Source organism: Drosophila subobscura, chromosome E (assembly GCF_008121235.1).
Source record: "Drosophila subobscura isolate 14011-0131.10 chromosome E, UCBerk_Dsub_1.0, whole genome shotgun sequence".
NCBI lineage: Eukaryota > Metazoa > Arthropoda > Insecta > Diptera > Drosophilidae > Drosophila > Drosophila subobscura.
The window spans coordinates 10,288,088-10,301,413 of NC_048531.1; the positions used below are offsets into that span (position 1 = coordinate 10,288,088).

A 13,326-nucleotide genomic window follows, 5' to 3' on the forward strand; every position below is an offset into this window, starting at 1 on the left:
AGTTGGACGTGCGTGAGGATTTCGTTGCACTTGGGAAATCTTCCACGCATATGAGTAACATTTTGATTAGCATTCGAAAAATTTGCATTTTAAAGCACAGCTGGAGCAGGGGCAGGGGCAGGGGCAGGGCACAGATCTCTGATTACAGCGGGAGTGTGTTTGGGCCTTTGATTTTACGCTCTGACACCGCTGACTCATCGATGAATCGTCTGCTGGGGCAAGGGCTGTTAATGAGGAAAGCCAGGACCATTCCTCATGCTGTCAATCAAGTTTCAATAAAACTCTTTACACCATCTAACCGGGAGGTGTCTGGGAGTCTTCCATCTTTATTAGGAATCTTGTCTTCAGTGTCGCAGGATGACGCAAGCGTCGCATCGAACTCACTCAAACATGTTGCATGTTGCCCCTACAACAGAGCCGAAGCTAGGGACGACTCAGCAGCCAGCCAGCCATACAGCCACCCACTTCCGCCCACCCACAGCCGAGTGTTCTCGGATGTCGACTCTCGTTGGTTGGCTGCTCTCACACTCTCCATCTCTCTCTGTCTCTCTCTCTCTGGCTACGCCCCGGAACGTGACCGAATCGCATTGGAGGCGGTCGCATAGCCTCAGACGGCGCAAGTTTGCCGTGCCATCAGCCACGTTGCAACGGACTGCAGCAAAAACTTGCCGGATTTTCCCACATGAATCCCAAACTGTGATTGGCTGCCGCCCCTCAACGCCTCCCTGGCTGCTGGCACTGTCTGGAATCTTGGGAGCATTGTTTTCCGGCATCGAAGGAGAAGCAACTCCTCGCCTGTCCTGTCGCTTGTGGAAACTTTGAAGCACTTGTTTACGATCTGAAGTGCATTTGCTGGGGCTGCTGTCATAATTTGGGGCTGCAGCCGCACATCGCACATCGCCCCCCATCGATGGGTATCCCGGCAAGTGTGAAAAGTTTTCCACTCGAGTGTGCCGCTTGCTGCAGGGGCAGTGGCAGAGAGCACGGCGAATCTCAGCTGCTAAGTTCCTTGGTTATGCTAATGAGGCCAAACTTTTCCACTTCGATTGCTAGTTGCTGACTTTAATTGAATGTCCCCCTCCCCCGTCTGGCTCGAAAGTTGAGGCCCCACCAAGGTCAGTCGGACCCCACCCAGGGCCGCACCCCCACACACTTCCTCCTCTGTGTGTCTGTGTCTGTGTCCGTGTCGAACAAGCAAATCATATTTAGACCTGCGATTAGATAGCAACTGGCACCACCACATCAAGGCTATAAGAACGCGGCGTAGCGCCCGAGCTGGAGAATTAAAGTGTCTTCCCCCTCAGCATGAAGTGCTCGACTCTCCTCATACTCGGGCTGCTGCTCTGTGCGGCTCTGCTCAGCGCCGCCCAGAAGCAGTCCGGCAAGACCAAGACCAAGAAGGTGAAGAACAAGCAGAAGGCACCCATCGATCGGCAGGAGGAACTCGTGCTGCCCAAGGCGGAGAACTGCAAGGCTGTCAGCTGCAAGCTGCCCGAATGCCGCTGCTCGGACACCGTTCTGCCGCGCACCAAGTTCCAGGGCAAAGAGAGGGAGATCCCACAGGTGAGACTGGCCTGAGCCGAACTGTTGAACTCTTCTCGTGTTAACCTCTCTCCAAAGTTCGTGACAATCACCTTTGATGATGCCGTGAATGCGGTGAACTATGCCCAGTACGAGCTGCTGTTCAGCGGGCTGACCAATCCCGATGGCTGCACGGCCAGCGGCACCTTCTTCCTGTCGCACGAGTACACGGACTATGTCCGCGTGAATGCCTTATACAGGGCGGGCCACGAGATTGCCCTGCACTCGGTGACCCACGGAGACGGCACGGACTACTGGCGCGCCGCGGATGTGGCCACCATTGAGCGGGAGTTTGGGGATCAGCTGCAGATGCTGCAGGCCTTTGCCAAGGTGGATCCGCAGAGTGTGCAGGGCATGCGTCTGCCCTTCCTGCAGATATCGGGGAACAACAGCTTCGCGGCTGCCAAGCGGCTGGGCCTCAGCTACGACAGCTCCTGGCCCACGCAGCAGTTCAAGGATCCTGCCATGTGGCCCTACACCCTGGACTATCTGTCCAAGCAGGACTGCCAGATTGGACCCTGTCCGGATGCTGCCATTCCCGGCTTTTGGGTCAATCCCATGGTGACGTGGACCGACACCGAGGGCTACAGCTGCTCCATGATCGATGCCTGCGTCTACCCGCCCGAGGACAAGGTCGATGCACTGTTCGACTGGATGCTGGAGAACTTCAATCGCCACTACGAGGGCAATCGTGCCCCATTCGGCATGTATCTGCATGCGGCCTGGTTCTCACGTGGCCGCAACTACTTTGCCGCCTTCAAGAAGTAATTTAATCAACGCAAAACCCTTTAAGAATCCCTCTTAAATATCTGCCCCACTCTGTGCAGATTCATTTACCACCTGAACACCTATCCGGATGTCTATCTGACTGGCATTTCGCGCATGTTGGAGTACGTGAAGAAGCCCGTGCTGGGGGCCCCGTTTAAGGGCTGCCCCGCCATGCCGGCGGCTGCCTGCCATGCGGTCCAGTGTCATGTCCAGAAGCTGTCCACCGGCGAGGAGCGCTACATGAATGTCTGCGACAAGTGCCCGGCTGTCTATCCCTGGCTGGGCAATCCTTTGGGGCAGCAGCGGCTGTAGGGCAACTCCCCCCCAATAAAGTGCACAAAATAATGAAGCTGGCCGTGTCCCTGTGTTTGGGGGCTAGCCCACACATGATCTGCGAGGCAGTTTCCATGTGACCAACGGACATCTCTGATAAATGACTCTAAATTATGGCATGCCGGCCAGGAGGCGTCTAATTAACTCATTCATGGATAGTGTCTGCAGAACCCTGGCCTAAGTGAAGCCATATTTTGTGGCAGCATCACGAATTAATACGGCAGCCTGCAGGCTCTCGCCTTGCCCCACTGCTCCCCCCTGCAGCTGTTACCTGTAAATGACATCGGGCCGGGGCATGTCTGCACCATCGACATGTGTCCCAGCAGCAGCCCCAGCAGTTCGGTTGCATTTTTGTTAATGGACCTCTAACTAATGACAGCCCCTGGCTGCATATCAGTCAGCTCCATGCCCCCGGTGCCTGTGGCCGTTGGAAATTATGTATGCGGTTAGCCGAGCAAGCCCCTCGCCCTCTCCACCACTCTCCCTGGGGCCATGTTAAATGGGGCAGAGTGGGCGAGACACGGGTTAGTCCTGTGGCTGACCGCAACATATTGGTTGTGGGCAATCGAAGGACCTGCCTCTAGCTCGGGGAAGACTCTCGGCTTAGGTTGGGGCTGCTCTTCTTTGTGTTCTCTTTACAATTTATTCAACTTCACTTGACACGCTTATGACAATGTTTATTGGCCAGCACATAGCCGTGCGGACAGTTGGCCTCCAGAATGTTGTACGGCTGCACCTGCATCGTTCCATTGGGACTCCAATTTGGCACCGCCACGGGGCGCACGGCATTCAATTGGCTTGCATTGAGGTGGTCCGCCGTTTGTGCCTCGACAATTTCGCTGTCTGTGGCTGCAGCAGCGCCCCGAGGGCCAGGATTGTGGCCCCAAAGCAGGAGGAGCAGCGCCAGACCGCAGACAATGTAACACGAGCTGCCCATTGTGATTGATGGTGCAAGTTGAACTGAGCCAAAATCAATGGCAGCAGCTGACCATTATGCCTACGCAGCGACCAAGACAATTGTGAAAGCAGTTAGTGGCTTATAAGGCAGCTGGCCACGAGGGCTCTCGAGATGCTGATGATGAAACCAACTCCGCTGAAGGTTGCCCCAAAAGTAGATCGGAAACTGCTTTGAGATCTGCGTATTTCTGCACAGAAAAATAAGTGAAATAATAAGCAAACAACAAGCAGACATCAACAATCAATGTGGCTGGCGGGAGGGGCACTACCGGTCCGGCTTTTATGAAAATGAAGAAAATGCTTGAGAAAATCGCAACAAAAAGTGTGCAAATATTTTCTGATTACTTTTCGAAAGTTGCACTGATTAACAGCCACGGCCACGGACTGTTGTCCTTTTGGCAGGAGCAGCTTGCCACACCCCAAATTAGGGAGTTTCCCTGCCCTCTCCCCCTCCCCAACCACCACTTGTTTAGCATAAATTTTGCATTCACTTCCTGGGGTTGGGGAAAAGGTTTTCTTGTCGCAAATAAATGACACTACGAGCCTGCGAGTCCCCGGCCTGCCCCAGCTGTCTGAGACCCGAACGGGCATTATTTTAATGTCTTTTTATGTACTACACGGAAAGAGAAAAGGTTGCCAGTATTTAAGCCACACACACACACTTTTTCAGCCGCACAACAAATGACATTTTTATGTTTCAATTTTCTTTGCGCCGCTCAGTTTTACTTTTTGCGAAAATTATGCCCCACGCCCACGCCCTGCGCCCTGTCCCTGGTGATGATGATGATGCTGGCTGGTTGGTTGCTGGTGTGGGTGTTGCTTCCCCTTATGAGATTTTGGTGGTTGACAATAGAATTGTCAAAGTTATTGGCCCAAATTGGTGACATTTATTAGGCCCAGGGTTCAGGTTACTTCATAAAAAGCCGCCACTTAGGGGATGAGATACAATGCCAAATGTATCTGTGGAATGTCGAAACAGGGAGAAACCTCAGCTGGCAGTGGGGAGAAGCTTCTCCTTTTAATGATGACGAAATCCCATCATAACTGCTTGAGAATTGTGCCATTTGCATGGAAAAAACTATCAACCGCTTCCTGCTCTGCCTTTAGCCCATCTCTAGGTGCAACAATCTTTTAGCCAGTTCAACTGATTCCACTATCTCAGTGTCGCTGCTCACCTCAAGCCTTGAAACTGAATTCGCAGTTCGACTGCAGCTCCGAGCTTGCGGTTAATCGATCGCTTCGAGAGTGTCTCTGCCCTCTCGCTCGCTCATTATTATACACTTCAATTATGCAAGAGTTTTAATTTACTTTATTTTATATTATTTACTTAGTTGCCATGTTTCACCTTATCGCCAAACACCACACTCTTGCCAGCAGCTGTAGAACTTTACAAGCAAACAAAGCAGCGCTCTGGGACGGGCACTGGGAGACTGTGGGACTGGGAGACTGGGAGACTGTGGGACTGCGACTAAGTCTGAGCTGCTCTCTCAGTCTCGAGTGCGAAACTGGCTAGCGTGAACGTGTTTGCTGGGATTTCGATTGCAAAACATTTTAACGATGGCAATTATACGGATGTATGCCATGCCGCCGTTGTTATTGTTGCTTCTCGTCTTGTTGGATCCGAGTGATGCGGCACGAGTGGCCAGCGATCGCGTGGTATTTCCCACTGAACGTGCACCAAATGCAACGGAGAGCAGTCCCAAGCCTTGGCAACTGTTTCCAGATGTGAGGAACAGCCCGAGGCAAACGGAATCCAATCAAGTGAAACCCGGAAGTGAAATTAAAAGCCGTGCAGGGCTACCGGGAAATGCCAATGGAACACAGGTAGAGCCATCACGCAACGACGACAGAGAGGAAACGATTCCTGTGGCCAAGAACACAACAGAAGAGACCCCGCCAGTGTCCAGGAATGCAAGTCGTACCCAGAGTGAGGATAAGATGATTACGTTCCAAAGCGACACAAAGATCGTGGAGGGAAATCGAACGGACATGGCAGTGGCGCCCATGGGGATTATACCCATTGGACCACGGATAACCCTCGAGAGCATACGCGTCTGTCCGCTGGGATTTACACTGAGCAATGACCATTGCCGCAAGAAGGCCTGACTAAAGATTAAATAAAAATTTAATGAAATTCTAATACCAAATTGTATGCCAAGAAGATTGGCAGGAAATGAGTTACATTTTGAATAATAAATAATGAATGGCAATGAAATGATTTCAATGTTTGTGGTTCCATTTTTTCTCGCTTGCAAAAACATTTGCATGCCCCACTGTAAGTATTTGCCGAAAGCTTTGCGGCTTTGTTTACCTTTTTTGCGGAGCGTAAATGAGCTTTTGCCTTCTCTCACTTCTCCCGCTCTCTGCGAATCTTCTTCGCGCCCTCTCTCGCTCTCTTAGGCAAGCAACTCCGTTCCCATTGTGTTTTGTGCTTACTCCCTCCATTCTTATCGCCATCTCGCATATCTCTATAGCTGTTTCCGTGGGACAGATGATCATCCGCAAGCAAATTGAAGCTGAAGCTGAAGCTGAACAGATTCCACACTCCGTTCAGTCTCGAAAGCTTCGTTGAAGCGACCCAACGCGATCCGCTCTGCTCTCCAATGAAAACTGCAAACAAATCTGCGCTGTGGCTGTTGTGTCTGCCACTGGTGTTGTTGCTGGCATGCAGCTTGTGCGGCACAGAGGCCAGATCTCGTCCCTGCACCGATGATCGCATTGTGTTTCCGCGTGACAACGATTCCGATGCCGCAGCCAATTCCCCGGTGCCCGCGTGGATAGTGACCACAGCAGCGACATCCACAACGACAGCGAAAGATTCCACGGAGCAGACGACGGAGGACTCCTCCCTCAATGGCACTGCGACGACCATCACACCCATCATAGTCAATCGGATACTGGTGGACACTCTGCCGCGGTGTAAATCGGGCTTCGAGCTGCGCGCGAATCGCTGTCGAAAGTCGGCTTAAGCAGAGTCTCTTGAGGGGTCGACTCCCCATTGTGTAGTTTCTCTAAGATGTTAGTCTGATGTTAGTCAATAAAGTGATATATGAATAGCGATATTTCGCGGCTTTGTCTGCGCTTGTAAGCGATGAGTTTTCGCTGATTTGGCAACTGTTTTTTTTTAGGCGATTCCCAAACACAACAAAAAACGACAAACAATCTGGAAAAAATCCCACTCGAATTGCCGGTCACGTTATAGCTTTGATGGGCGGGGAAAGAAACTATCAAACTACATATATGGAAGGGAAACCTTAGATTTGTGTGAAGCTAATTACATTGTTTGCAGTGCCACAAATCCCCCCCTGTTCCCCCTCCTGGTGTGAGTCAAACCAGCTCTCGGAATCTCTCTCTCTCTCTCTCTTTTTCTGTCTCTTCCAATCGATTAATTCCCTATCTGATGTCATGAACTCGGTGCTGGGGCAGCCTTCTTTCGCTTATCAGCCGCACGAACAGCGATCTATGGCAGAATATTTCCATATTTCAGCATCACAAATCGGCGAGTCCAAGGGAAGATCAACAACAGTCTCGTTTGAGTGTTTCACACAGCAGCAGGGTTTACGGGCCACGAGAATGTTTTCCAAACTCTTATCGCTGGGAGTGTGTCTGGGCCTGGGGCTCATCGTGTTATGTGCGCAATTGGCCAGCGCCCGTCCCCAGAATCCCTACTACGTGGAAGGCTCGCGCAGCGGCGAGGGCGGCTACGGACAGTCCTCCAGGTGAGTCATGCCTTGCACTGCCCTCCTCCCCCTCCTGATCCTAGAAAAACTTTTTGCAGGCATCATAATCATGGTCATGGTAATAGGCGCGGCGGTCATGGATCTGGCCCTGGATATGGCCCACCGCCGCCACCGCCAATACTGCCAGGATTTGGTGGAAGGTACCCTCAGACCCACTACGATCCTTACAATCAACAGCCGGGCGGTGGTGGATTCCGCGGACAGCGGCCTGGCGGCCACTTCCATGGGCGACAGCCTGGATTCCAACAGGGACAGGGAGGGTTCCGTCAGCCAGGACAAGGCCAAGGACAAGGACAAGGCGGTTTCCGTCAGCCAGGACCAGGACAAGGAGGATTCCAGCAGCAAGGACCGGGACAGGGCGGTTTCCAGCAGCCAGGACAGGGGCAAGGAGGATTCCAGCAGCCAGGACAGGGGCAAGGAGGATTCCAGCAGCCAGGACAGGGGCAAGGCGGTATCCAGCAGCCAGGAAAAGGCCAAGGAGGATTCCAGCAGCCAGGACAGGGGCAAGGCGGTTTCCAGCAGCCTGGACAGGGGCAAGGCGGTTTCCAGCAGCAGGCATTACAGGGGCAAGGAGGATTCCAGCAGCCAGGACAGGGACAGGGCGGTTTCCAGCGACCAGGTGAAGGAGGATTCCGTCAGCCGAACGCCAAACAACCAGGAAATTCTCTTTCAGGTGAGGACCAGGGCTTCCAGCAACCACGTCCGGGCCAGGGCCAGGGCCAGCAGCCGGTGGGCGGCGCCTCCAATCCCATCCAGCCTCGGCCAGGCACTGCCGACGAAGATTTCTCGCAGTTCAACTTCCAGACACCCAACACGCTCCAGCCGCTGCCAGGTCAGGGCCAGGCCGGCCAAGTGGGCAGCACCATCCAGCCGAGACCCGGAAACGGAGCTCCTGCTCCTGCCGATGATGCGATGAAGGACATTTTCAACACTCACGACTTTCTGTCGCCCAATCTGAGTCAAGGCGGCGCTGGGGGCCACAGGGATCCCAAGTCGGAGACGGAGGAGTCCGTGCCATCATCCGTGGGACAGCGCAATCTCTTCAGCACGGATCCCATTTGCACGGACGGCACCGTGCTGATGGCGGGACGCTGTCGCAAGGCGGCCTAAGGCCCGAAAGTGACTTCCCCTTTCTTTTCCTCATAAATGCCTCATCGAGTTTCCTTCCATGACAAACAATAAACAAAACAATAGTTCTGAGTAGCAAATAAAGAAAATGGGAGAGCGAGTACGCTGCGATTTCTCATACTCAAGCGATAAGATTGCAATCTAATCGGGGGACAGAGAGAGCGAGAAAAACATCGAAATTTGAGGCGCTACAGGAAATTCACGCTACGCTCAAGTGCGTCATGAGATTAGCAAGAAATCAATTACCAATACCTGGAAACCCAAGTGAAAATATCGTTTGTCAATTTAAAAGGGGGGACACTCATTCGAGTGGAGACACAAGTCCGAACTGATCCGCTCCACACGCACACGAGCGAGCCGGCTGTCCGCTGAGTGATGTGCTCCAGATAAGAGCTGCACCCTCAGGTCGATTGGGTCGTCGTCTATTTAAAAGAAACTACGCATTCCAGCAGCAGCTAGTGCTCAGAAAATCAACCAAAAATGAAGCTCCTCAGTGGGAAATTTCTGCTGATTTCGGTGGCCTTCCTGTGGCTGCTCTGCACCGTTCGCCCTGCCCTGGCCAAGTGCCCCAAAGGTTATCGCATCTTCGCGCGGCGTTGCAGAAAGCCAGCCTAAACGGATCAACTTCTAGCATTAAAACCGTTGTACACTTTATATTTAATATCCAGGTAAAAAGAACAAAGTTTAAGGCACGCCGTTCGTCAGCTAAATAAACATTCAACTCAGATCAGACCTCGAGGCGACACCGCTGATTGGGACCTGTGGGCACGTGTCCTGGCTTGCAGCTGGGTGGCACATCGAACAGGCTCACCGTGCTAATGCCCGAAAAGTTGCCCGGAATGGGCTCTTCGATGGCTGTGGGCGTAGCCTGCACACTGCTGGGCGTGGTCGTGGTGTGTCCGTGGCCGGTCTTTTGCGTAAGACGGCCGAGAATGGTTTTGCGTGTGGTATGAACGTCTTGGAGCTGCCTGGCCGTGGTGTGATGCCCATGGATGTTCCTGGGCGTGGTGTGATGCCCATGGATGTTCCTGGGCGTGGTGTGATGTCCGTGAATGCTTCTGGCTGTAGTATGCTGCCCGTGGCTGTGCCTGGCCGTGGTGTGCTCGTGTACGGCCTTGTGGGAAGTCTCCTCGTGCCTGGGCATGGTCTGGCCCCACTGCCAGCTCAGCATCAGCAGCCCAAAGATCAGCAATAATCTTGATAGCATTTTCGAAATGTCAGACCACCAAAGTACGAGTATTACCGTTCGCGGGGTCCAAATCAGCGCTACTAAACCGTACTTAGACACAGCAGCTAAGCTAATCAGCTTCGTGGAGTGTGAAGCTCTCCCAAGCTGAGCACGCGAAAGCTTCAAGCGAGAGATTCAGATCGAAAGAACACATTTTGCAGGTGCTCCAAGCTCTTCGTTTAATACCCTCGTCATAGCAGATGGCACTTTGGTTTTCCACAGATGTTTGTCAAACAGAACAGACAGCAATTAACGCGCGAAGTAGGTGGGATTTACACTCTTTCTTTGTGCCTCAACAAAAAAAGCAATAAAAGTCAGTAGAGTCTTTCTTTATCACTGCAAACTACTTAATATTCAATAGAATTCACAGAATTATTGACAGTTCCCACGGCACGGCTATCCAAGCGACTCGAATGATTAGCATTTGCATGTATTTGGGGGGGCACTCGTTTATTTTATTGAGAAGCAGCTAGAAAACACAGTTTCGAGCACGTCTCCATCGGACGCTCACATTCCGCAGCTGCGGTGGAAGACTCATTTTGGATTAGTCAACCCAAAGTTCGGACACTTTCACTTCCTCTCAGGCCTGGTGGCGACATCTCTGATGTGGACCGGTGGCCACCTCGCCGGGCTTGCAGTTGGGCGGCAGGTCAAAGATGCTCTGCACCATAAAGTCCGAGGAGAAGTTTTGGGCTGCTGCTGGCGGGGCTGCAGCGTGCCCGCTGCTGCGACTGGGCATGGTCAGCGCCCACTGCCAGCTCATCAGCAGAAATCCAAATATCAGCAGCACTTTCGATAGCATTTCGAAGTATCAGAACCCCTTTTGAAGTAGTGGAGAATATACTGGCCTCGGCCTATAGAGCTGCGGAACTAAACCGAGTTTAGAAAACACAAACAGAGTTGGCTTCCGAGAAGCTTTTTAAAAGCTTTTGCAGCTTTCGCACAAAACATTTCATACAGATCGAGAGCTGAAAGCTTTTCCCCACTTTTTCAACTGTTTTGTTGTTGGTTTTTGGTCTGTTAATTGTTCTTTTTGTTTACTGTTATAATCACACATCATTTGCACATTTATCTAGAGTTTGGTTTGGCATTCCGTTACGTCACAGTTCACTTCTGTTCGATGGCCGCGCGCAGCCGTTCATGCTGGGCATTGGCTGTGGCCGCCGCATTGCTGGACTCCGCTCCACGATTCACCGCATTCCATCCCAGCCAGCAGACGGTGTGCAGCACCAGGACGGCAATGCCCATGCGAACAAGCGGCTTGTATTTGAAGGTCTTGCCGGGGCCGTTCTTGGCGTTCTCCATGCTGTTGCTGCTGCAAAAAAACAAACTAATCTGGAGACAGCCAGCCAGCTGTTGGCACGTGGGGCAAAGAGAGCGAAAAAGCTTGCTCGCTCTCTCACCGTTTCGCTCTCTTTGCAAAGTCAGGGCTGGGCGATCGCTGATCGAACATGGAACTGGCACTGAAATCGTTTCGTTCTTTGGATTTCTTTTTGGGAATTTTTCCAACTACTTTAAACAAGTCTTAGCTAGACAAGTACTCCACCTCAAACGCATGTCTGCAGAGCCACAAAGAGCCACAAAACTTTTTACAGAAAAACAAAAAAGCAGCCAAATGGGAGAACCTGGTTGAAAAGTGCAAAGAAACGCAGTCGACAGTGGCAATACCCTTGCCGAGCAGAGGTACTTTCCAGTTATAGACACACTTCCGTGCAAACTTCTGGTCAAAATGATTGTACTCAGTCCAAGGGTGCCACCACGAAACAACTTCAGCTTCAAATGGCACACAATGCGCTCATATTACAGCCAGAAGGAATCGCTCCAAAGGAGCAGAAGCAGCAGCATGTCGGAGTGGGACTGAATATGTGCGGCAGGGTGTGCATGTGGCCCCTCTGGCCAGGTGAAAGATTGAAGCTGCAGGCGCCAGGAATTAGCATGTTATGTTTAACGCATTTTTGCACCTTCGGCATCTGTGTGTACGTCAGCCCCGGGCTGCTTTCCATGACTTCCGAATGGGTCTGGGGCGTGGGGCGTGTGGCGTTGAGGTGTGCCCCCAGCAACACATGTGCAAACAAGACGTTGCCTTTAACCCGTTGTGGCTTATCCTTGCGGACCACAGAGCGGCAACAGCAACAGCAACAAACAGGAATAGGAACAAGAGCAAGAGTCGAGCATTTTCCACACATTTAATCGCATTTTGTTGTGCTCTCCATGGGAGTGCTGGTGTCTGTGTGGGGGTGTGGGTGCGGGTGGGGTTTTTGAAATTGTTGAAAAGCTCACATGAATTTTAAACTGCGGTTACTCCCAGCCACAAACGGAGTTTGGGTCTGGGGAATAGGCGGCTGAGGAGGCTTAGGATGCGGGTCTTTGAGCAGCTTACGTGTGAGAGTGCCATTGAATAATGCAGCTCCGCTCTGCTCTGCTCTGCAGCCAGCCATCCACTTCTGCCAGCGATGCCAACGAGCTGGCAACAAATTAAATTGAATTTCAGCTGCGACATTTAAAAATTTCATGAGCACTTCCCAGCCCATTCTCGGGTTTCTCCTCCTCCCCGGCCCCCTATCGTTTCCGCCGTTTTCGGTGGCCCATTCCCGGGTAAAACCTCTTGCAGGGCTCATTAAATAGATGCCCGGTACGTGCTTCCATTTTGGGGCACATTTCATTAAGTGCACGTAAACGGCAGGCTGTCAACTAGCTGTGGGCGTGTCCTGCGCACCCCACTTCCCCTCTGCTGCTCACACAGGCGACACATGGGTAATTCTCAACGTAAACACTTTGGGAGAACATGTCGCAAAGACATCAATTACAGCATCAGCCGCATTGGCATCAGCAGCAGCAGCAGCAGCATCATCATCATCGATTGGCCCACAGCTGATGATGATGATGTTGTCAGTTTTTGGCCCCTAGGTGAAACTGCTATCTGCTCCTGCTCCTCCTTCCTTTAGCGACCTCACTTAACCGCATTTCAAATGTATTTTTATGTAAGCACTCAAAAAATACGAGAATTCTAGGAACTAAGAACTGAGAACTGAGAGGAAGGAAATACTCGTACATACAGTGCGTGGCAAAAGGTGAAAGAGAAAACTTGTACAACCAAAAGTGTAGTTTTTTTTCCTGATGCTACTTTGACGAATTTTGCTCCTGCTTCATAGCTCTGAAACGCACTGTACCCTAGCTGGTAGCACTCTAGTATTTGCTTTGCATTGCTTAAATAAATTTCCACTACGTGTTGTGTCGTGTTTGACTACAGAAAGTCGCAGGAATGCGAATGGAGCGCCGAGTCAGCCCAAGTGGGACACAACCAGGCACCACTTAATTGTTGTTGCGTGCAGCATTAAAGTTTCTCAAATATTTATGCACCACATTCACAGCTACATACGAACATGCTAAAGTTCTCTCAGGGCATTACTCTACTCTCTCTAAGCATTTCCAAGTAGTCATCAGCTACTAATTGAGATGGTTCCAACTTTGAATTAAGCCAAAAATCACGCCCTCGCTCAAGGGTCATTCATGTGCAGCGTTAAGTAATTAGTGGAAGCTCTCCACTCCACTTCCCCACTTCCTCCGCCCATTAGCAAACATTTTATTACA

The 13,326-nt window shown here is 51.7% G+C and overlaps 7 protein-coding genes across 11 annotated transcripts; 4 read left to right on the forward strand and 3 right to left on the reverse strand.

Moving 5' to 3' along the window:
• Positions 1-16: 16 nt before the first annotated feature.
• LOC117890552 (histidine-rich glycoprotein-like) lies at positions 17-9,779 on the reverse strand. Its single transcript, XM_034795483.1, has 2 exons — positions 9,230-9,779; positions 17-29 (listed from the first exon to the last, which is right to left on the reverse strand). The coding sequence occupies exon 1, from the start codon at positions 9,712-9,714 to the stop codon at positions 9,235-9,237; it is 480 nt and encodes a 159-aa protein (XP_034651374.1). The 5' UTR covers positions 9,715-9,779; the 3' UTR covers positions 17-29; positions 9,230-9,234.
• LOC117890550 lies at positions 1,295-2,698 on the forward strand. The gene is made up of 3 exons (XM_034795480.1): positions 1,295-1,563; positions 1,621-2,345; positions 2,409-2,698. Exons 1-3 carry the CDS (start codon positions 1,306-1,308, stop codon positions 2,659-2,661), a joined length of 1,236 nt encoding a protein of 411 aa, XP_034651371.1. The 5' UTR covers positions 1,295-1,305; the 3' UTR covers positions 2,662-2,698.
• On the forward strand, positions 5,116-5,776 carry LOC117890551. The gene is made up of 2 exons (XM_034795482.1): positions 5,116-5,416; positions 5,447-5,776. Exons 1-2 carry the CDS (start codon positions 5,197-5,199, stop codon positions 5,743-5,745), a joined length of 519 nt encoding a protein of 172 aa, XP_034651373.1. The 5' UTR covers positions 5,116-5,196; the 3' UTR covers positions 5,746-5,776.
• Positions 6,137-6,778, forward strand: LOC117890553. Its single transcript, XM_034795484.1, has one exon. It carries the CDS (start codon positions 6,243-6,245, stop codon positions 6,606-6,608), a length of 366 nt encoding a protein of 121 aa, XP_034651375.1. The 5' UTR covers positions 6,137-6,242; the 3' UTR covers positions 6,609-6,778.
• LOC117890549 (glutenin, high molecular weight subunit DX5) lies at positions 7,167-8,627 on the forward strand. 5 transcript variants are annotated; one of them, XM_034795477.1, is made up of 4 exons: positions 7,167-7,358; positions 7,418-7,827; positions 7,858-7,917; positions 7,951-8,627. In XM_034795477.1, exons 1-4 carry the CDS (start codon positions 7,213-7,215, stop codon positions 8,487-8,489), a joined length of 1,155 nt encoding a protein of 384 aa, XP_034651368.1. In that variant the 5' UTR covers positions 7,167-7,212; the 3' UTR covers positions 8,490-8,627. The 5 variants fall into 5 exon arrangements, with proteins under 5 accessions (XP_034651368.1, XP_034651369.1, XP_034651370.1 ...); XM_034795478.1 differs by having other exon boundaries at positions 7,168-7,358; positions 7,858-7,887; XM_034795479.1 differs by lacking the exon at positions 7,858-7,917 and having other exon boundaries at positions 7,169-7,358.
• A 392-nt stretch (positions 9,780-10,171) lies between the features above and the next one.
• LOC117890554 lies at positions 10,172-10,656 on the reverse strand. Its single transcript, XM_034795485.1, has one exon. It carries the CDS (start codon positions 10,535-10,537, stop codon positions 10,316-10,318), a length of 222 nt encoding a protein of 73 aa, XP_034651376.1. The 5' UTR covers positions 10,538-10,656; the 3' UTR covers positions 10,172-10,315.
• Positions 10,657-10,702: 46 nt separating this feature from the next.
• Positions 10,703-11,092, reverse strand: LOC117890555. The gene has a single exon (XM_034795486.1). The coding sequence runs from the start codon at positions 11,038-11,040 to the stop codon at positions 10,843-10,845; it is 198 nt and encodes a 65-aa protein (XP_034651377.1). The 5' UTR covers positions 11,041-11,092; the 3' UTR covers positions 10,703-10,842.
• Positions 11,093-13,326: the final 2,234 nt, after the last annotated feature.

Excerpts from the sequence above, each read along its gene's own strand:
- LOC117890549 (XM_034795475.1), top strand. The coding sequence starts at position 7,213 with ATGTTTTCCAAACTCTTATCGCTGGGAGTGTGTCTGGGCCTGGGGCTC. Across the intron at positions 7,359-7,417 it reads GGCTACGGACAGTCCTCCAG|GCATCATAATCATGGTCATG; the intron begins GTGAGTCATGCC and ends AACTTTTTGCAG. Across the intron at positions 7,918-7,950 it reads GCAGCCTGGACAGGGGCAAG|GAGGATTCCAGCAGCCAGGA; the intron begins GCGGTTTCCAGC and ends TACAGGGGCAAG.
- LOC117890550 (XM_034795480.1), top strand. The coding sequence starts at position 1,306 with ATGAAGTGCTCGACTCTCCTCATACTCGGGCTGCTGCTCTGTGCGGCT. Across the intron at positions 1,564-1,620 it reads AAGAGAGGGAGATCCCACAG|TTCGTGACAATCACCTTTGA; the intron begins GTGAGACTGGCC and ends CTCTCTCCAAAG. Across the intron at positions 2,346-2,408 it reads TACTTTGCCGCCTTCAAGAA|ATTCATTTACCACCTGAACA; the intron begins GTAATTTAATCA and ends CACTCTGTGCAG.
- LOC117890554 (XM_034795485.1), bottom strand. The coding sequence starts at position 10,537 with ATGCTATCGAAAGTGCTGCTGATATTTGGATTTCTGCTGATGAGCTGG.
- LOC117890553 (XM_034795484.1), top strand. The coding sequence starts at position 6,243 with ATGAAAACTGCAAACAAATCTGCGCTGTGGCTGTTGTGTCTGCCACTG.
- LOC117890555 (XM_034795486.1), bottom strand. The coding sequence starts at position 11,040 with ATGGAGAACGCCAAGAACGGCCCCGGCAAGACCTTCAAATACAAGCCG.
- LOC117890551 (XM_034795482.1), top strand. The coding sequence starts at position 5,197 with ATGGCAATTATACGGATGTATGCCATGCCGCCGTTGTTATTGTTGCTT. Across the intron at positions 5,417-5,446 it reads TCAAGTGAAACCCGGAAGTG|ATGCCAATGGAACACAGGTA; the intron begins AAATTAAAAGCC and ends GGCTACCGGGAA.
- LOC117890552 (XM_034795483.1), bottom strand. The coding sequence starts at position 9,714 with ATGCTATCAAGATTATTGCTGATCTTTGGGCTGCTGATGCTGAGCTGG.